Source organism: Acinonyx jubatus, chromosome A2 (assembly GCF_027475565.1).
Source record: "Acinonyx jubatus isolate Ajub_Pintada_27869175 chromosome A2, VMU_Ajub_asm_v1.0, whole genome shotgun sequence".
In the NCBI taxonomy this organism is placed as follows: domain Eukaryota; kingdom Metazoa; phylum Chordata; class Mammalia; order Carnivora; family Felidae; genus Acinonyx; species Acinonyx jubatus.
This window is the reverse complement of record NC_069383.1, coordinates 137,537,839-137,560,241: the sequence shown is the minus strand read 5'-3', so window position 1 is coordinate 137,560,241 and position 22,403 is coordinate 137,537,839. Positions and strand designations below refer to the sequence as shown.

General features: G+C 41.3%; 1 protein-coding gene across 5 annotated transcripts in view; it reads right to left on the bottom strand.

Moving 5' to 3' along the window:
* The window catches only part of FHIT (fragile histidine triad diadenosine triphosphatase), a 1,399,071-nt gene that overhangs the window by 1,159,242 nt on the left and 217,426 nt on the right, over window positions 1-22,403 (bottom strand). For 2 of the 5 annotated variants that reach the window (XM_053220339.1, XM_053220336.1), the window contains exon 1: window positions 22,038-22,403. This exon is cut by the window's right edge. The exons of the other annotated variants lie outside the window; for them this stretch is intronic. In XM_053220339.1, the coding sequence (XP_053076314.1) occupies window positions 22,038-22,090 (53 nt within the window). In that variant the 5' untranslated portion in view covers window positions 22,091-22,403. The remainder of the gene's footprint in view (window positions 1-22,037) is intronic. 5 annotated transcript variants of the gene reach the window in all.

Here is a 22,403-nt window from a genome sequence, read left to right as displayed (position 1 = left end):
TTTTTCCATTTTAGAAAAACAAATGTTTAAGTTACTTTCCTTCTTTATGTGTTCATGCCTTTATTTTCTGATTCTTAATACTTTAAAAGACTATCATTTTCTCATTATTCCAAAATGAACACAAAGAAACGAGTAGGAATAGGAAGCAAAAAAAGTATTGACCTTCACTAGGCAATCAACCCTCAGATAATGTCAGGAAACCTGGAGCCTTCTCAAGGAGGAATATGGAAGAGAAAGAAGGGAGATGTGTTATTTATCACAGACAATACTCAGCACAATTTTATTGCACCTTGGGGAATCCAAAGCTTTTAAAGATGCTATTATTATTTGGAAGCTCTCCAGAGAGCACTAAGTATTAAAAATAGCACCTGTACTCTGCTAAGTCAAATCACCTGTTTATTACCCAGAGTGATGAAAATCATTTAATAAAATATTACAGACACTTGTTCAAAATCATGCTCACAATTCATATACTCAGAGAAGTTAAAGCAAACATCCATGCCTGGTTCCATACATATTTTTTAAATGTATAAGTCATTTAATGGGGAAATAGAGATAGTTTCACTGGTTTTTAAAATTAAAGACATCAAAGTTTTGTGGGGTTTTCTTAATAGTCAAAATAAGACCTTTGTTTTCTCTTGCTCAGCATTTACATAAAACCATTGTAAGAGCAGCCTTCTCCTCCGCACTGCCCCCCCCCCCCCCCCCCCCGCCCAACCCTTTGTAGAATCTATTCCTCCTCCTGTGCTTGAAAACATCTAGGAAGGTGACCGAGGCCTGGCCAATCGCTGTTCTGTCCCATTGGCCACAGTTATGGGTTAAGCAAGGAGCATGTAATCCAAGTTAGTCTGATGAGATTCAGTACTTGGATTGTATAAAAAGTACTAGAAAGAGAAAGTTTACTGGGATTGCTAAACTGGTAGAATGGTAGAATGGAAGGCCCAATGTGGTGATCACCACATAAGAAAAGTCCTGTCTCAGAGTGAAGCCCAAACCAGAATTTTTCAGTCACATGAGTCAACAAATCACCTTTAATTGCTTAAACCAGGTTAATAAGACTGGGTTTCAGATCAGCAAGTAAGAGTTCTTACTAACGTAGCTACATCAGAGAAGTGCAGAGTAACAACTGAGTCTGTCAACAAGAGTAAATAATCCTCAAGCTTAAGACAAAACTCTAGCTGCTAATTGAAATGACGCAATGGCATTAGAAATACTTATTACATATATGGGAAATTTTATTTCATTCCACTGATAATGTTTTCATTTCCCACCTCCATTTTCACTATGCCCAAGACATGAGACATGAAATTTTATCAATAATATCAAATAACATCACTCCATTCTTGAAGTTCCAGGGATGGATTACTATTGGCATTTTAACCTGTTTCTCACAGAAGCTTACTTATTTGGGGATTGGAGCAAGTTAAGAAACGTTTCAAGAAGTCTTTGTGTGCTGTATAGTTTTAAAATTCTGTCCTCAGCTTTGGCTTACCACTATGGCTGTTTTTGGTAGCTATAAGCAATATTCCTAGGAAAAAGTTTGCAAGTAAAATAAGAATTCCTCAGCACCTTTTTGTCCTTTAAGTGGGCACAGAATCAAAGATGTGCACATACTGGGATCACACATTTCTATTCATGGCATTTAATTACAAGTAAAGTAAAATGTGCAGGGCCAGAATTTTAAATATTAGTTCAATAACCTTTAGGCACCTAATTCCTGAATGATTTTCTCCCTCTCTGGAGAGTCATCTAATGCCAAACAATGGCATGAAGGTGAAATCAAGGTGAGTCATGATACCTAAAAAGGCATAATAAGGAAGGTACATGTCAGAATTATTAACTTAGAAAAAAATAAGGGAAATAATCCTTTCCCTAAAATTATGACCTGCCAATGTATACTAAACTTTGAAGAGGCTTTATTTCCCTCATTCATAACTAATGACTATTTTAAGAAGGAAGAGACTAAAAAGAGAACGATTTGGGGAAACGTATAACCATTTCAAAACACCCAAATAAATGAGAAATCAAAAGAAAAAATGGCAAGTTTCTTGGTTATTTAAAGTAGAATTTTCAGTGGGCCAAGATTCACCAAGGCAGGCTTTCAAACTTCACTGTGGGTCATATTCAAAAAAATTTTGAAAATCACTGTCTTAATGAATGTGTGTGTATACGTGTGTGTATAAAATGATCATACATACTTACACATCAAAAAAGTCTTACATTTAAAAGAAATCTTACATTTTAAATGAACACTAACATTTTCTATTTACCCTATTCTATTCTATCCTATTTTATCCCATTCCATTTTATTAAACTGCTGATCATAAATCACTAAATTGTTCCCACAACCCATCAATAACATATAACTAGATATAAAACATATGATTTAGCATAACTGAAACATATGACACAGCTTAGGCTAAGAGAATTAGGCATTTTCAAATCATTGCCACACTAATTTCAATTAAGACTTTTCTGAAAAGAAATCAAATCAACTCTACACAGTGGAGTTTCTTATAACATTCATTAACTTTACCAAATGTTTTCATAAAGCGCTTGAAGTGAAATGTTTCATTTAAAACGACATCCCTCTGAACGTTCTTTGAAGTAACCCAATGGCAGCTCATCCTCTCAAATTTGATCCAAGAACACTAACCTTTTCCTTTCCTTCTTTTCTTTTTAACTGCATGTCTCTATAAAAGTCAGTGAAACACAATACCACAGGGTAATATTCTAATGTAACAAAGAGGCCATTTCATTTTCTATTCTGTTTTACTTTGTGGTATCAACTACTATTTAACTTGTTTCTGTGAGGAAAATGCTTTAATGAACCTAGAGGAAGACAATGATTTGATGAATGCCTGTGTGTGTGTGTGTGTATGTGTGTGTGTGTGTACACATTATCTTGGAAGGAACATTTCTTTTCCATATCCTCTATTAATTGAAAATTCCAATGCCCTGAATGTCTCTTTGTTCCTCCCCATTTAAAAAAAATGTGACTTGCATTTCTATTAAAAGGATTTCTTGGGGGTGCCTGGATGGCTCAGTCAGTTAAGTGTACAACTTCTGAGGTCATGATCTCATGGTCTGTGAGTTCAAGCTCTGCATCAGACTCTGTGCTGACAGCTCAGAGCCTGGAACCTGGTTCAAATTCTGTGTCTCCCTCTCTCTCTGCCCCTTCCCCAGTCATGCTCTGTCTCTTTTTCTCTGTCTCTGTCTCTCTCTCAAAAATAAATAAACATTAAAAATTTTTTAAAAAGATTTTTTAGGAAAAGGATTTCTTGTACTAACTCCTGCTTAAGAATTTATAGGTTGGTATGTTTCAAAGTATGTCCTATAGAAATCGGACAGGGCAATCACTGTCAACACAACAGACTGATGATGGGTGGGTGGGTGGGTTACCTGTTGATTCCCATATCACATTTGCTAAACTTCTGTTGAGACTACAGGCTAGATCCAGCCTACCAGATTTTTTTTTTGGGGGGGGGCATCTTCTTTCTGCTTCAAAGATCATTTATAATCACAGATAGGAAAAAGAGAGAGGCAAAATCTTAGAAGTCTATTCTCACTGAAGCTGAAAACTGAAGCAAATGGCACAATCCTCAGAGCTAAGAGTGAACCTGTGTGGTAAAAAGTAGCCAATGTTACAGCATGGCTCGTTCAGCATTATGACCAAAATGGGCCACTCTAAACTCTGAGATTCATTCAATGGTGGTTTTCTCAAATTCATCCTTAAAGGTTGAAATTTATCATACTTACATGCTCAGCCACCCTTAAGACGCTTGAGTGTATGGCTGTGTGTGAAATAGAAATGAAACCTACAGAGCTGCAGACTGAATGAGCAATCAAATGCACACAGCCTCCAAATAATTGTAAGTGCTACAATAATTCCACCAGGGTATGCTGAACAGTCAGGGTGCTGGCATCCGCCATTAAGGAAGACATTGTCTGCTATGTTGCTTAGCAAAGTTTTAGAAGGAGGCATCAGGCTGGCAGAGAAAAATTTCATTAGAAATCCTTATTCCTTAATCTTATCTCTTTCTTTCATTCTCTTCCATTTGGGCAAGTGAGAAAGACTGGAAGGAAAAGAGGGAGTGTTATGGAAGAGAAAACACAAGTGTGACCCCTGTTGTTTGTGGATATGTCTGGTCACTTGATGCCAAGTCAATAACCAGCCCTATGCCTTCCTTGAGTCACGTCCTTAACAGATCAAAGATAAAGCAAGTAGGGAGAAGCAGCTTATTGGTGGTTAGGGTACTGGCTTTCAATTTTTAATGTGCCTACAAGTCACCCTGGGATCTTGTTAAAATGCCAACTCTGATTTTGGGTAGGGGTCTCAGCCTCTGCATTTCTGTTCCTAGGGGAAACCCAAGCTGGCAGCCCACATGATGCTCCACTGTCACTCTCTGGGTCTGGGGTACTGGCCTACCCTTAGCCTTTTCTTTATAGGAATTTCACCCACTTTCCTTTCCTTTTTAAAGACACCTGCAGAGGAAGGAAGGAAGGAAGGAAGGAAGGAAGGAAGGAAGGAAGGAAGGAAGGGGAAAGAAAAGAAAAGAAAAGAAAAGAAAAGAAAAGAAAAGAAAAGAAAAGAAAAGAAAAGAAAAGAAAAGAAAAAAGAAAAGAAAAGAGAAAAGGATGGCATAGTAGAAAAAGCACTGGCTCTAGAATCAAAGTTGAGTTGGAATCCCATCTTTGCAACTGACTTGCAATCTATGATTAGATTCACAAGAGGGATCTTGTGAATTCCTCTGAAGTTTGTTTTCTTCATCGATAAAATGGGCATGCCATCTTCCTAATTCTCACAGCTGTCACAAGGGACAATATGTACACATCCCAGTATGTTCATTTACGGGATGAATGAATAAAGAGTCTATAGCACAATAATTCTATCCACAGGTAAAAACAATGGGGGATAGGGTACTACATTGTTTGAATACACCTTAATTTTTCTTAATACTGTGGCTTTGGCTCTTTCTTAGATGCAAAACTGTGGGTCTCTACACACGAGAGATCCAAAACTGTAAAGCTGTACACACCATAAATCAAGTATTTCATCCCATTTCCAATACTTCTCTGACTCCAGAAAGCCACTCTCTGACCATGCTTTTAGTCATGACAGAATCCAGGGTAGACAAGGTTTTTAAAAATATTTCTTGGGGTATCTGGGTGGCTTGGTTGGTTGAGTGTCCAAATCTTCATTTTGGCTCAGGTCATGATACCAGGATCGTGGGATTGAGCCTGCTTGAGATTCTCCTTTTCTCTCTCTCTCTCTCTCTCTCTCTCTCTCTCTCTCTCTCTTTATCTCTCTCTCTCTCTTTCTCCCTCCCTCCCACCATCTGCCCCCTCCCCAGCTCACACACACTCTCTCTCAAATAAAAAATAAAATTAAAATAAATAAGTAAATAATATTTCTTGCTGTATCTAACGACAAAAATACACTTGATTATTTTCTTTCCCCCCAATTACTTCAGTCACTAGACTTGTTCTGCACTTCTTTGGCTCCCATCTCCAATGACAGGTCCTCCTTATCTTTCAGCTGTCCCTTCCAGTCTCTGTTCTCTGATCTGAAGGCAGGCTCCCCTTTGATCTCAGGGTCAGTAAGACAAAGGCATTCCTTCCTTCCCATGTTGGTGAATCTGGTGAATTTGAGTTCCTCTGGGGAAATCCAAAAGACACCTCTGAATTAACCAGAGGTATGAAGGAAAAAACAGCTAATGCAAGCCTTCTCTCCCACACCCACAAACTGAACCCAGCCCTCCAAATCTGGGGTTTAGTAAAGAGGTAAAAAGAAGCAGGACCATTTTATCGACTACAGTAGAAACAAGGAAGGAAATGGAAGAAAACCATGGAATGCTAACTGTAACTGCCACACCCTTCCTCGCCTGACAGCCTCTGATGGTTGCGAAGATAGATGGGGCTAGAAGTAGATAGGCCCTAGGGATCATGACTTGACACTTCTGGGCCCCATGATGACTCTTGTTGTGACGACACTAAAGAGTCTTGGGCACCATCCGAACAGAAAGGACATATCAACCACAGAAGTCCCACCTCATGACAAGAATCAAGGATTGCTAAGGGACGCCTGTCCCTGCCTCCACTTCCTCTGCCTCACTGGCCTCCTTCCGACAGGCTATTACAGAACTAGCTCATTTCCATCTCAGAATGAATCAGAAGAATGGACAATTATTGGCTTATCTGTCTTACTAGAGTGAGTCACCTGATATTGGCCACTTCATATGATTCAACCTCATATCCTGTTTAGCAAAACAAAGTTTCACTGTCACACACAAAGAAAAACTAAACCATTTCTGTGGCTGAGCTATGCTGGCTTGAACAAAATGACCTCAAATTCATTTCCTAAAAGGCTGCATATTTTAAACCGAAACATATTGACTGTGGTCCTTACCCTTATTTTCTACTTTTCTAAGGCAAGATAAATTCAGCAAACTTCTTTAGGAAACATCCCATCCAAAGCAGCCACAATCAGTCAAACATAATGCAACCGCTGTGCATTTTCATGGGGTAAGGCATGAGAAGCACACACCAGTAAACCAAACACCACGCCTGCCTCTGAGGAGCACCATCTAGCTGGAGAAAGCAGAGAGAACAATAGAAAAAGATACAGAATGAAACAACATTATTAGAAATGTCACAAGACAGACCATAATCATTTGCTAAATGAGAGGAACGGAGAATAAGTGCAGTGAGTCGAGAGGCAGGAGCAATCACCCAGAATCTGATTTGAGCCACTTTCTACCTAATTCAGCTCATCAATCACCACACCCTCCCACCTACTTCCTCTGGGAGGTTATCACAGAAAATGAAAATCACCTCTCTGCCTACTCATAACTGCCAGAAGACAGTCCAAGAGATATGTACCCAGTAGGTCTCAGACCACTCCCTCTCAATTACTGGATCCATCTCAGGAAAAGATGGCAGGATGGGGTCACTTATGCCGGCCACTTTTCTCTCCTAGATGAAGTCAGCATGACATGGGAAGGGGGATCGAAAAGCTAATGATATGTGCCTCCACATAAACTGCAGCCACCTGGCAGTTTAGCAAACTTTATAAACCTCTTACTTCAGAATTTCAATCCGTCTGAGCAGTTGCCAAAGGTCAAAAGTGGCAGTAGCTGTAAGTATGTTACAAATGCCAATTTAGTTATAAATGAGGCCACGTTAACACCACACAACCACGGGCTATTTCAGCCATTTCCTGTGTGCTCTCACTCGGACCCTCCTGTGGTACCCTGCTGTGCCTCTCTACTGAGGTCCCTGTTGAAGACAATACCTAGCCATGAACCCTGTCTCCAGTGCCCTCCAGAATTAGACTGCTTCCTTACCCAAGGCACCAAGACCAAGCGCTCTGTGAGTGTCAAACTCTCAAGGCAGCAGCAGCCCTGGCCACCTCCGTGCTCCCTGCACTAAAGCCACATGGGAATGTTCCATGCAGAAATTGCAGATAATGCCCTTTTGGAGAAGGACAACACGGTCACCCTGTGTCACTGTCGGGCCCTGATAGAGGGTCATTCACACCTCAAGGAAACATCTCTAATTAGGCCCTTTCTCTCACCTCCCACATCTAGTCTATGAGCAAGATGGGTCAATTTTACCTACAAAAATATCCCTGGAGCCCTCCCCTGTTCTCCAAATCTGCAGGCATCCTGTCAGTTGAATATTAATTACCACTACTGTTACCACTTAGGTGGGGCTCTACTCAAGCCTCCCAACACCATTTCCTCCCTTGCTCTTCCAATCTATCTGAACGCTGCAGCAAGAAGGATCTTTTAAATACACTCAATGGATCATATCTTCTGGGGTTTAAAACCCTTCAGTGTCTCCCTGTTATGCTCTGAATAAAATCTTGGTCCACAAGGCCATCTGGGACCTAGTCCAAGCTTCTCTCAACAGGAGACCATCCAGTGGGGGTAGTAGGAGAGGCCTGGTTCACCTTCAAACTACCCAGCCTGGAATCCAAGGTTCACTGCTCCCCAGGAGAAGCCTGGGTTGGTACCTAGGGTACTCTACTCTCCACGGGTACTGTGCAGCTCTGGGCCAATTACCTTCCCTGTGCTTCTATTTCTTCACATGCAAAAACCTCACTGGATTGTTAGAGAAGTAAAGTGAGATACTACATGGAAAATGCTAAGAACAGTGTCAGTCCACAGTAAGCACTTAATCAGCCTGGTGTGCATTCTTTCCTTAGACACGCCTTACCCCCCCCCCCCCCGGCCCCATCCACTGTTCCCTCTACTGGGAATGCTCTCAGGCCTCCCCTCGAACTCGGCATGGTCCCACCTTCCCCTCTTTCAGATCACCTCTGCAGAAGGGCTCAGCAAAGACTCTCCCCAACCCCTCTGTCATTCTCTACTGCAGCTCATGACTTTCTTCATAGCACTTCTTTTCCTTCTCAGCCTTTCTTTGGCTCATTCACGTATTCACTGTCTTCTTCTTCCACAAGACTTTAATCTTTATAAGGACTTGGACTATAGTAGTTATATTGTTTACCATTGAATCCCCAGCACCTAGAACATCACCTTCACTCAAGGATCCTCCCTTAAGTTACTATTTATTCTTTTTATATTTCTTCTTTTATTTTTTTAAATATTTATTCACTTTCAGAGAGAGACAGAGAGACACAGAGAAACAGAGAGAGAGTGACAGAGAGAGAGAGACCTCGTGTGGGCAAGAGCAGAAGAGGCGCAGAGAGAGAGAGAGAGAGAGAGAGAGAGAGAGAGAGAGAGAGAGAATCCTAAGCAGGCTCCACACCATCAGCACAGACCCCAATGTGGGACTCAAACCATGAGATCATGAGCTGAGCCAAAATCAAGAGTCAGACGCTTAACTGACTGTGCCACCCAGGTGCCCCTGTTTTACATTCCTGATGGTGTTTAAATATATTTTGGTATTACTAATTGGTATGTAAATCTCTGTTTCAGACAACACTGTTTATCAATTAAAAATGACCCTGTGTCTGAAAAAAGATTACTATCTAAAATTGTTCATAGTGAGGGGCGCCTGGGTGGCTTAGTAGGTTAAGTGTCTGACTTCAGCTCAGGTCATGATCTCACAGTTATTGAGTTTGAGCCCCACATCTGGCTCTGTGCTGACAGCTCAGAGCCTGGAGCCCACTTCTAATTCTGTGGATCCCTCTCTCTCTGCCCATCCCCTGCTCACTTTCTCTCTCCTTTATCTCTCTCAAAGATAAATAAATATTTTTAAAAATTTTTAATTGTTCATAGTGAGTGAGTGGATGAGTCTTGCTCCGTCCCTCTCTTATAGGCCCTGTGCCCTCTGGAGCCCAGACCATCTCTGCAGGACCAGGCTGGAGAAGAGACACCATACCTTGCCTCTTCATGGCCCAGCCTTCCCCACGCCCCTTAAAGTCCATACAAGCCTGTCTTCCAGGCCTCCCTTCCCTTCAGACAGATGCTCAGCAAACCAAACTCTAAACGCTCCTTTGGTTCAACCCAATTCACCTTATCACTTCCTCTCTCTGTATGGATAGGTGTATATGTGTGTATGTGTGTATGTGTGTGTGTGGATACATGTATATATATAGCACACACACTTTTCTGTATATTTAGATGTTGTGTTAGCCCAGATTCTACAGAAAGCACAGCCTCAGGCAAAGCATATGTGTCCTAATCCATCAGAGCATGCTATCCCAGAGGAAAAAGAGAGGAAAAGAGGGAAATGAGGAAGGAAAGGTAGAAAAGCAGAACCAGGAGACATTTCAGAGATGGCCACCACTGTTCTCAAGCAAAAATAGTTGTCATATATCCTGGGCCCAACTTCTAAAAGAGGCCATGTGAATGACAGAGGGGAAGAGAGGGGACAGATGATATCCACCCAATGCATGAGGGCTTGGGAGCAGACATTGTTAACAACCTTGGGCCATTACAGCAGCAGTAGTGGTGTGGCTCAATCACTGTGAGAGTAGCACGCATCAGCAAACAGACAGATCTGGAGAGGGGCCTAACTAGAGTCTGGTATAGATGGATAAAGAGGTGATGGCCACTCAAATGCATTGCTCAAGAATGGTAAGCATGTGACATATAAGCTCACTACTCCTAAAGCTTACACTCATGGCAGACAGGTCCAAATTTTGAACAGTACTTTGTCTAACGGAGCCCAAGCTTGGCTTCTGAATCCACCTCAGCACAAGGCTGTCAACAGCCATTACATCCAATAAAACATGATACATCTTCAGGACAAACACTGCAATAAAAAAAAAAGCTCTTCCCTGTACACTGGGTCATTTGATCTCTGCAAAGGTGCAACATTCAGGGGAGAAGTTATAATTCCCGTCCATTCTACAGATCGGCAACTGGCACATGGAGGGAACGTATGGCATGGAGACCATCAGAGCAGGGATGAAAACTAAGATTTTTGTGGAAAAACCTAACATACAAACTATATGATTATTAGTCACTGGGTTATAGTTCATAATATTTGTATATTAGGTATTTCCACATAACATATGTACTATAACCCAATGACTAATAATCATATAGTTTGTATATTAGGTTTTTCCACAAAAATCTTAGTTACACTGATAATCACATAGTTATTTTGTTAATTTAATTATCACAGGATAAATGAGGTGTTTCTTAAGCCCTGTTCTCCTTGATTTTGTTTTTTCAAACATACACTGGAAGACAGAAATGAGACCCTATAAAGGACAAGAGCCACAACAGTAATGCAAATAAGGATAATATTGGGCTTAAAAAAAATTCAGACCTGGGGGGATGCCTGGCTGGCTTAGTTGGGAGAGCATGCTACTCTTGATCTCGGGGTCATGAGTTTGAGCCACACGTTGGCTGTAGAGATTACTCAAATAATTAAAACTCAAAAAAATTCAGACCTGGAATTACAATGACAAAACATACTGTCAAGCTGATGAAAATGATCAGTTGTAGAAAGTGGAAAATGCTACAAAAGGGAAGTTCTTCTACACCATCTTTCATCTCTCTCAGGTCTGCAGATAGGGAACCAGTGTCCATGGCTCTCCTGGGTATTTCGGGAAAAGAGAATACCACTTACATGATACCCTTTCTAGACTCACACTCTCTGTACATCCTAACATGACAGCTTTCCTCATTCTGCATTTGACACCAGTTTTGCCGATTTAGCATCTCAGGGTGATACGTACCTAATTTGTGGGGCAAAGTTTATTTCATATAAAGAAGTTCTGACCTTCAGTATAGTGCGATTAGAAGTCAATCTGCCCATGTTCTTCTTAAGCTTTGATGTTTATTACAGGAAAGATGTGTCATTACTTCTACTGACCCTTCATTCCTCCCCCATCCACCCAATATGCCCACCCAAATGTTCAGAGCTTTGTATCTGCATCTTGGTAATCTGTTACCCACTACTTGGCAGGGAAATGCACTATCATATGGCATCAAGAAAGTCTGGAGGTCTGGCAAAATTTCACAGATCTAATATTTAAGCCTTATTGGGGGTCTATTATATGCAGAGAACTCTGCTAAGAACTGATAGTCCCCCAGATGCATCCCTGGCCCCATTTCTCCCCCCAACCCCAATTTCATCCAAGTCCTTTAAAACGTTTGCTCCCCATGTTTCTTCAGTAAAGTTCATCTCCCCAATCACATTATGCTTCCTGCACAAACAAAAACCAAAATATCCTTGTCTTCAGTGGTTGCTTCTGTGTTGAAGATCCCAGCTAGACCCAGCCCTGAGTTCCCCAGCACTGAACTCAGACCAGTTTGGGCATGGTATACGGGCCATGCTCCCCCAGCATAGTCCCTGCCCATTCCTGTCTGATCCCCAGCAAAGCCTTACTCATAGACAGACAGACAGATAAGTAGGTAGGTAGGTAGGTAGGTAGGTAGTAGGTAGGTGGGTAGGTAGATAGATAAATAGATAGATAGATAGATAGATAAAGATACAGAAATGAATAACATACTGCTCCTTTCATTGAATGTTCCAACCTACATGATATAACCCAATAATGGATCAAAAAATCAATTTAGGGAATTATAGCAGAATTTTTTAAAAAACTAAAATAGAATTGATTTGAGAATGGAATGTACCTCACATATTAAGAGTGGGTATCGTTTCACAAAGGTGTGTGTGTGTGTGTGTGTGTGTGTGTGTGTGTGTGTGTGTGTGTAAATGTATTCCTTACTGTAGGGGATCTAGCAGTTTGAAAGCTAAAGTTTCCCTCAGGGAAAAACCATCATTTGAACACATAATGATACAAAATCTATGCATGGAGAATCCCTAGAGTGACACATAATCAGCACTCAATATGCATATATGATGGCGGAGATCAGTACTAGCAAGAAGTAGACGTGATGTTCTGGCAAATGTGAGAACCCAAACTTTCTAAAGCCCATGTTCATCATAAGTGTCTTTGTTCAAAACCAGTGTATGTGTCCCCCTCCCCCCCAGAACATAATGAAAACTCATGGGCATGGCACTTGAGGACCTCCAAGTTTATCTTCACTAGTTGTCACCCCTCCCCTTACCTTAGGTACCATACTGTCGCTATACCACCCCCCTTTTTGCCATATCCTAAATGTATTCTGCATTTTTTTGACTACTGGGCCTTGGCACAAACTCTTCCTTCACACAAGAATGCTCTTCCTTCTCTCTGACCACTACAGTCATAAACTTATTGTGAATGGCTCTCGCTTTGTCTCTCCAGCTAATTGTGCTATCCTCCTTCTGGTTACATTATTCTCTTTCCACAAGTTTTTCACAAAATTTCCAGGAACTCCACAAATTTTCATGTGTTCCTGGTTATGCTGTCAATCATAGTGCCCCAGTGCCTTTTGCCACAGGGGAAGCCATGTGACAAATATGTAGTGATTGGTTGGGAAAATAGGCATGTAACCTAAGGCAGACAACTGTATTCCATCCCTGGAGCACAAGATCTGCTGTGTTATAAAAGCAGTTCCCAAAGACTACTGGTCCTTTCCTGTGCACCAGAACCACCTAGAGGGCTCCTTAAACCATAGATTATTTGGTCTCCCCTCCCCCACCGGGTTTCTGACTGAGCAAGTCTGAGGTATGGCATTTCTGAGATTTGCATTTCTAATAAATTCCTAGGTGCACTCACTTCCTATCACTGTGTAACAAATTACCACAAACTTAGTGGCTTGAAACAACACAAATGTATTCCCTTACAGTTCTGGAGGTCAGAAATCCAAAATAGGTCTTAAGGGGCTAACTAACATCAAGGTGCCATCAGGGCAGGCTCTTTCGAGAAGGCTGCAAGGGAGAATCTATTCCTTGCTTCCTACAGCTTCTAGAAGCCCCTGCATTCCTTGGCCCATGACCCCTTTCTTGCATCTCCAATCTCTTCTTTATGTTATCACAACTCTTACTACTAACTCCAGTCTCCCTCTTTCCAAGGGCCCATCCATATTGGGCCCATCTAGATCATCTTGGTTAATCTCTTCATCTCAAAATCCTTAACTTACTCACATGGAAAAGTCTCTTCTGCCATATAAGATAACACTCTGGGGATAAGGATGTGGACACATTTGTGGGGCCTTTAGTCAACCTACCATATTGATGCTATTCCTGACATTCTAGGGCCCACACTTCAAAAACCACTGAATGAACATCATTACCAAAACCAGTCTTGTATTACATTATTCTTTATTCCACCTGCCTCTGCTCTAGCCTACCAGATTCAGAGTGTGCTGGGGGCGGATTAAATCTTGCCCTTTTTTAAAAATTGCTTTAATTCCACTTACATCCTCATTTGTGAATACTGGCATATACATTTTTCAATTAAATTTCGGGAACAGGCAAGCAGAAAAAAAAATTGTGAAGCCAATACCTCAAAGTAGAAAGAGTGGTTAATAAGATTGATTGAATTGCTTAGTGCCCAACAATAGAGCTTTCTACCTGATTAGGCTCCTGAATCTCAAATTTCTCTGTTGTTAACTACCAGATACTGCCATTTTGATGGCCTCAGATACTTCAAATTTTTCCCAAACCAAATTTGGGTATCTGGGCCCATTGCAAGCTCCACCTCACAGACTCATCTGAGAAATGGCTTCACCACACATTAGAGCCAGGAATCTTGCCAACATCACAGCAAGAGCAGCTGACATATATTACACCATTGGTATGTACCTAGAAATGTTCTAAGTTCTCCACAGGCACTTACTCATTAGTTCTTAGAGGTCTTGGTCATTTTGATATCTCCCCAAATCCTAAACGAGGGCATAAAGCTAAAATTATTTTATAGATTCTTAATAGTAAGTTCACAGTGCAGCTTAGAAACAATCAGGCAAGGACCAAAGGTTTTCCAGGAGGTGTGATTCTTCAAAAAGACAAGGGAATTGAAAATGGGTCTTTCACAGTCTCTTCCAGCTTCCTAATTCTGGGTATTGAGGTAACCATCCTTTGTTCTTGGTGATTTACTATATCTGATTGTAACTCAGAATTCAAACATAAGACTCTGCCTTCTTTTCCATCAGGATTTTAAAATCAATATCTTCACCATTTATGAAATTGTGTGATGTGCTTTGAAGACTTAAGGCATCTTAGAGAGAGAGGGAATGTCACCTTGTACTATCGTACCAATGTATTACATAATGACTTCTTTAAAAATCAAAAGCTTGTTGGTTGAAATGCTATTAAATCGTAACCTTTACATAAAAGCAGCACATGATCATTTCAATGGTACGAAAGGCAAACTTTAACTGTAGTGGGTGAGAACTATTATAACACAAGAGAAGAATATAATCTAAGTTTTTAACCATTTAGGTACGTGCAACACAAAAGAAAAATTTACATAAAGAATAAGCGCTACTCACTACATTTGTCAAAACACCTAACATGTACCAAGGACTGTGTAACAGCGCTGAACACAGGAATCCCTACCTTGATAATCTAGTGAGGAGGACAGGCATTAAACATAGTAATTATGAATAATTAAGTACGAGGGGCACCAGTGTGATTCAGTTGGTTAGGAGTCCCACTTAGGCCCAAGTCACGATCTTGTGGCTCACAGGTCCGAGCTCCACGTCGGGCTCTGTGCTGACAGCTCGGAGCCTGGAGCCTGCTTCAGATTCTGTGTCTCACTCTCCCCCCAAGATGCCCACCGCTGCCTCAAAACTAAATATTAAAAGAAAAAATTTAAGAATAATTAGGTACAAGAGGACAAAGTAAAATGAAGGGATTCTAGGAGCAATGGAAGCACAAAACCAAGTATGGAGCAGATCTGGGGGGGCGGGGGGAGGCGGGGAGGGACGGTATCAAGAGGCTCTCCAGGGGATATAATACCCTACCTGAGATCCTAAGGGTAAGAGAGTGCGGACCAGCCACAAAGAAGGGAAAAGAATCTTCCGACAAATAACAAACTAACATGAAGGAGGAGGGGCACAGCATGGACTGGAAACATGGAGGCTTGTTCAAGAATGTTCAACCTTGACAAGGTGGATGGGGAAAGGCTGACACATTTGTTTGCATTCATTCCCTCTACATTTTGCACTTTAAGTCTCCTGGTTCAGGACAACTTTCTAGAAAGGAGGCTTTCTTTATAAAACTGAGTACACTGAAGAGAATCTCAACAAAGTTCAGCACATCCTTGGGAATATAATCCTTGGGAATATGATTCTAAGTGATCCCTGATAAAAGTGTTTGTAAATGGGTGTGACTTTCTTAAAGGAATTTAAGATAATTCGGTTATCACATAGAAACAACATGAGTTTTTCTACTGAAATCTTTAGTTTACATACCCATGAGCAGTGGAAGGAACTGTTTGTATTTTAAAGCGTCTTCACAGGGTTTGTTACATTGTGTGGGGACAGCATATGCCACATGCAATAACAACACATTTCCTACTAAGAGGTCTTATTACAAAAACCCTTAATCAAACAGAGAGGGAGGGAGGCAAACCATAAGAGACTCTTAAATGCAAAGAACAAACTAAGGATTGATGGAGGGTGGAGCACAGGAGAGGGGAAAATGGGTGATGGACATCGAGGAGGGCACTTGTTGGGATGAGCACTGTATGTAAGCGATGAATCACGAGAATCTACCCCCCAAACCAAGAGCACACTGCACACACTATATGTTAGCTAACTTGACAATAAATTATCTTAAAAAAAAAAAACTTTAATCAAGTTCCTACTTCATTGGAGACACTCTCTTGACGGCTCTCCGTATATCTCATTTCACCTTTGTGAGGACGCAGGCAGGTAGGTTCAATTATTATTCTCAGGTTATGGATGTGAAGTTTACTCTTCAAAGATTATACTGTATGTCAGTCATGGAGGCTCTTAACGCTACCCACTGTTGTCCAGGAAAACTCTGCTTTTGTTCAATGCTGATCATGTTTGCTGAGGGGACTAGGGATGCTTTTCTACTCTGTTTCCTTTCTCTTTGAATCACCATCTAATGGTTATCGCTACAGTGTTTAATAAGCGATACATTATCCCTGGGCATTGGAATTAATATCATTACTCAAGATAGTAAACAGAAGTTTGCGTTTGTGCACTGCCTGGAGGTGGAAGCATCAATAAAAGCCTGAGGTGGGAGGAAAAAGATGAACATACAGACATCAGAGGCAAGGGATGCAATCTGATGTGGGGTAATAAGAAATTCTGCCAAGGCTAGCAGGGACACACAATCCTTCACCACTCCTTACCCAAACTGCCTGCTTGCATTGCTCCTAACGTGGCTTTTCTAGCCTCCACAGGGCACAAGTGTCCCAGCCCTGCCCATCACACACACACACACACACACACACACACACACACACACACACACACACTTCTGTGCATGCTCTAGGGTGCCTGGAATGCAATATTCGAGGAGCATTGAGCTACAAGTCCCTCTGACAAAGTTTGCTTGGGGCCTAGGAATTTTAATCTACACCAACGAACTGCAGACATTTAAATTAAAAACTTCCTACAACTCAGAAACAGCTAGGAGGACAGTGACCGAATTTACTGAATTGGCCTGCAGCCTTACAAATGGCAAAGTGGCTGTCACAGATAAGAAGCAGCTCGTTACTAAAGGTATCTGTGTTAACCCCATGCACTGAGCTAAATAAAGGATCATTAATGGTTCCGAGGCTTGTCACAATAGAATGGAGGGGTGGTGATTAGACAGCATCTACACATGCTTTTCTTGTGGCATTTCTTATTCTTAAGCCTCGGTATAGAAGCATGTGTTAATTGTTATGATTTGTGTCACATGCTATGCTCCAGGCTGGATACGTGAGATAGTTTCCCCATTCTAGTATTTCACAACGAGCAGTAAACAAACAGTAAGCAATGACAATAAGAGAAGAACCACTTTCTAGGATCTTATGGTTAGTTCTGACATTTGGGAAATTGCTTCAGTGCCAGAAGTCAATTTCTGCGATTGTGATCATGTTTCCACACATAAAATTAATAATGTGCCCACCTCCTTATCCCCTTCATTTCATCACATGCCGATTGGACCTTTCAACCTGTAAGGTCACATTTTTGAAATAAGATTTTCTTTCTTTATAAAATACATAATGAAATAGTCTGCAGAGCACCAGAAATCTTGGAAATGCCCATTTACCCATCCCTTTGTTCATTCAATCAATACCTGTTGAGCACCTACTAAGAGCCAGGCACTTTTCCAGAAGCTGAGGATCTCTCCGTAAACAAGACAGCTGACAAACACAAACAATAAATAAGTGATCCATCAGATGAACAAATTAAGTTTGAAACAGTAAGTGTTAGGAAGGAAGTAAAGTAAGGAAACGTGATAGGTCGTTCCTAATGGTGGTCGGAGAAGGACTCCTTGAGAAGGTGACATTTGAGCTGAGAGCTGAATGACAAGGAGAAGCCAGACATGCAAAGATCTGAAGAGCATTCTGGGTAGAAGAAATGGCAAAGCTCAAAGGCTCAATGACAGGAACAAGGCTAGCTTGTTCAAGAACGGAGGAAGTTCGATGTAACCTGAGGAAGGTCTGATAGATGGGGGATAAGGTCAGGGAGGGAGACAGGAACGGATCGGGCGGGAGCTGTGCAGGCCATGGTGACTATATATTAATGACAAGCAGAGCCACTGAGGGTTTAAGGCCAGGGAATGACAGGTTCTGACATTTTAAGAATTACAGCTGATTTTTAGTCATGGGCTAAGAGAATGGACAAAATTGTGTTCCATCTCAAAGATGTCAGTTCCTCACAGATGCTAAGGACCCGGTCTTGGTCAGTATATGTAGTGACTGAGAATATGGTATGAGTCACAAAATCTAGGTTTGAATCCTTGGTCTGCCATTAATATGCTGTGTGATTTTAGGGACACCATTTAACTTACTAAAGCCTTAGTTTCTCCTTGTAAAACCTGTGGTAATAATTCCCCCAGGGTTTTGGAGAGAAACAAGTCAGACTTTACCATAACAGAGCAGCAGTAATGCCTGGCCCATGGTGCACTAGAGAAAGAGGAAAGGGTGAGGTGAAGGATGAAGCAAAGTGCACAGATCAATGAGGGCAGAAGACACACCTACAGGACATGGACCGAGAGCTGTGCTCCAGCTCCCCGGACAAGTACCAACGTCTTTAGTGTCCCACACGTGGTCGAATCCGAACCAAAACAGAATTTCAGAACAACTGGAAGCAATCCAAATGCTCATTCATGAACAGAAGCATGGATTGGCAACATGCAGTTATCTTCATGTAATAAAATACTCCATGGAAATGAAACGGAATGAACATGGGGCTCCTGGGTGGCTCAATCAGTTAAAGCATCGGACTTCGGCTCAGGTCATGGCTTCACAGTCCGTGAGTTCGAGCCCCGCGTCGGGCTCTGTGCTGACCGCTCAGAGCCTGGAGCCTACTTTGGATTCTGTGTCTCCCTGTCTCTCTCTGTCCCTCCTCCATCCACACTCTGTCTCTCTCTGTCTCAAAAGTAAATAAACACTAAAAAAATCAAAAGAAAAAGAAAAGGAATGAACTGTGGGCATTCCCAAACGTATGGATGAATCTTACACATATATTCATTGAAAGAAGCTGGAAAGGAGAGGTGCGAGGCTGTGTGATTCCATTTAAATGAAGTTCAAGAACAGGTGACAGTAATTGATGTTAACATCAGATAGCAGTTACCTCCTGAGGAAGTGTATTTGGAAAACATTTGAAAGGGGCACAAAGGAACCTGCTGGAATGCTCCAAAGTCTTGTGTACCTTGGTCTAGATGTTGGTTGCACAGGGATACACATATATAAAGATAACATCAATCTGTATACTTAAGATTAGCGTACTTCATAAACGTTTACTGTATGTACGTATGTTATACCTTTTTTTTTTTTTTTTAAATATCATTTCAGGGGATCAGAATTAGCTACATAAATGAACAAATGGCGATTGCTCTCTTCGGGAGAATGCCAACCTCAGAACCATTTGGGAGCTCATTCGCTTCTAAGGTCGTGTCCCCCTTTCTATATTCAACAGCTCTACCCACGCTGTCAGCCACAAGGAAGGCAAAAAACCACAGGGCTTTGTGACAGGACAACTGGGAAGCATGTCAAACTGTGGCCATGACTAACTTCTCAAAATCTATTCCTGCACCTGGCAAGAAGTGCCCGCTTGGCACCATACCCTCCATTTGCACTGAATGCATCTGCATTAAACAAAAGCTCAAGGGGGTGCAGCCTCTCCCATATCAGAAATGTATCGCAGGTAACTGGGTGCTCTGTAAAGAATAAAAATAATAACAGGCTGCGGAACAACTGAAGCTCAGAGCATATGTTTAGGCAGCACTTTTTGGCATTTTAATGAGGGAAACTGAGAGAGCTTCCAGCATAGGAAAAGAATCTAAATGGAATTATTTCATTTCCCTGATAAAGCGCCCAACCCACGATGCAAAAGCCATTAAATCTCATCATGTGGCGTTAAAACATGTTTTGCGGCTAAGATCAGCCAGAGATGTGCCCAGGGCAAATTTTTATGACCATATATTGTGACTTGAAATTCATATCAGTAGACTAGCTAGAAATTCACGCTCACTGGAACCGTTCAGTTTTTCTGCCTCTATCTCAGTGACAAAAGGTAGCAAAAGAAACCTTGCTTTCCTGGAAAAACACTAAGAATAAAACAATTCGGGGCTAGTTTTCACAAAGTAATAACAGGCCATACGTAATCGATTGCATTTAGTCTGCATCTCTGGATGTCACAAATCACAGTTACTACTGCTTCAGCAGGACGAACTTCCATTCCGGAGTCAGGCTGTCCATTCTGGTGCTACCTGACACCAGGTTAGCACCTTTAATGCACACTTTACTGCATCGTTCTTCAGTTTCTTCTTCACTGGCGCTCTCCTACTCCCAACAATGCGACATGTCCTTCCTGTGTGTTCACTCGCTATCCCTAATGGGAGGCAAAAGGGAAATCCTTCTAGAAGTGAATTGATTTGGACTTAGGATCTCACCTCAGGCTGGCAAGGGAATGTGAACTATCCTGGGAGAGAAAACACTTTCCTGTGAAATCATATCCTAACTCCCTCCATTAAAACCCTAGAATTGCACTAAAAGCAGGAAAGAAATAATAAAATTATACCAACGCTTTAGTCTACCAAACATCGAGCAGCTGTAGCCATAAAAAAAAAAAAAAAGAATAAATAATTCATCCGAAAACTCTCTTTCTTTGCACCTCCCAAGGCTCATAGCATCAGTTGCAAAAGGAGATCTGAACCAGGGCTTAGGAATTTTGAGTTATGCCTCAGCCACCACAGGAACCATATCCCTCTGCCTTACACTCCTTCCGTATGTAAGGCTAGGGGCTTTCCGTCATGTAGCCAGAAACCACATGTGTTCAGTTAGCGACTGAAATGTTACTAGTCTGAACTGAGGTGTGTTGTACTAAATATGTACAGAATTCGAGGACTTAGTATCCCCAAAAAAGAATGTAAAATATTTCCCAATAATTTTTAAATATTGATTATATATTGAAATGATAATATTTTTTTGCATATTGGGTTTAATAAAATATATTATTAAAATTAATGCCACCTCTTTCTTTTTACCTTTTTAATGAAGTTATTTTTTCCATTATGTATATGACTCTCATTGTATTTCATTTGGGTGGCACTGATCTAGACTATTCTGAATTGTGATTGGGGCTAGGATACTTTCCTTGTGGAAATGGGGAATTATCATCCTACAGTGCCTATAGACACTTTGTCTGTCTTAAAGGATGGAGAATATAGGGGAAGAGGCAACAATATAATCGCCAAGTGCATTACACATTTCATTAAGCTGATACTTTTCTAAGCACATTGCAAGAAAGAAAAAAAAATAGGAAAGAAAATGTATGACATAGTCCCTTATCCTCCCGAAACAGTAATGAGCCAATATTAATTTTCAAATCAGACTACCTTAAATTTGCTTTCTGCTTCTAGCATCAGTTTCCTCATTTGCAAGAGAATCACATATACTTCCTTTTTAGAAAATTAAATGAGATAATATAGATCAATGCTTAAAGTACCATTGAGCACTAAGCTAACGGGAAAGATTTTGGCCTCAGACATGTTGAGCCAGGAGCTAGAGGAACAGTGAGATGAAAATGTGTCTATTAAGCAGTTGGGAATCTAAGGCTGGAGACCAGGAGAGAAACAAATGGATCAAATCACTCTAGCAAGCTTGCCCAACAGCCACTGCAAACTCAGAAGTACTGTGAAGCCAGACAGGTGAGAAAATGAGTGAAGCCAGGCATGCGGGGAGAGCATACATGCATTGCTGAGCGGGGGACAAGTACCCCATCTAAACCACACACCCCTGGTTCAGCTCTGGAACTATCACCAGGGCATAATAATAGTGCAGTGTTGCCAGATTTTCCAATTTTTAAAGGGAATCTAGAAATTGACATTTTTAAATGTTTAGAATTTTTTTTTTAAGGTACTCATGCTAGATAGAGCCTATGGGAAAACAGTTTACTACATCTGCTGTCTAGAAGGTCAACAAGGTAACTTGCTAGACGCCTACCACATGAAAGTTAATGTAAATCTCAAATAAAATTCCCACCGGCCCCAAAACATCTGAGCTACCAAAGCAGGGGAGGGAGATTCACCTCTCCTTCCTCTTAGCTTCACCTGCAGCAGAATCCGGGTGCCTGCATGACATCTGTCCCAGCGGTCTGTCTCTCTCCCAGCCCCTGACCTGGATGTTCTGTAGAATGTTTCAAAGAGAGCTACAGAAGCTCCTGGACTCTGCAGGAGACACGTGACATGATCCAAGGTGCTCCTCTGGCTATTACTCACTGCCTACTTTAGGTCTCTCTGGAATATTCTGTTTCAGTGTCAGGCACTCTCTGCTGCCCATTTGGGTAAATACATTACCACATTGTGTAAGCGTGTACAATCTATACGCCTGAAAGACCTGCCTTGCAGAATAATTTTTTATTCTATCACACTTTAAAAATATACATAAAAAAGGA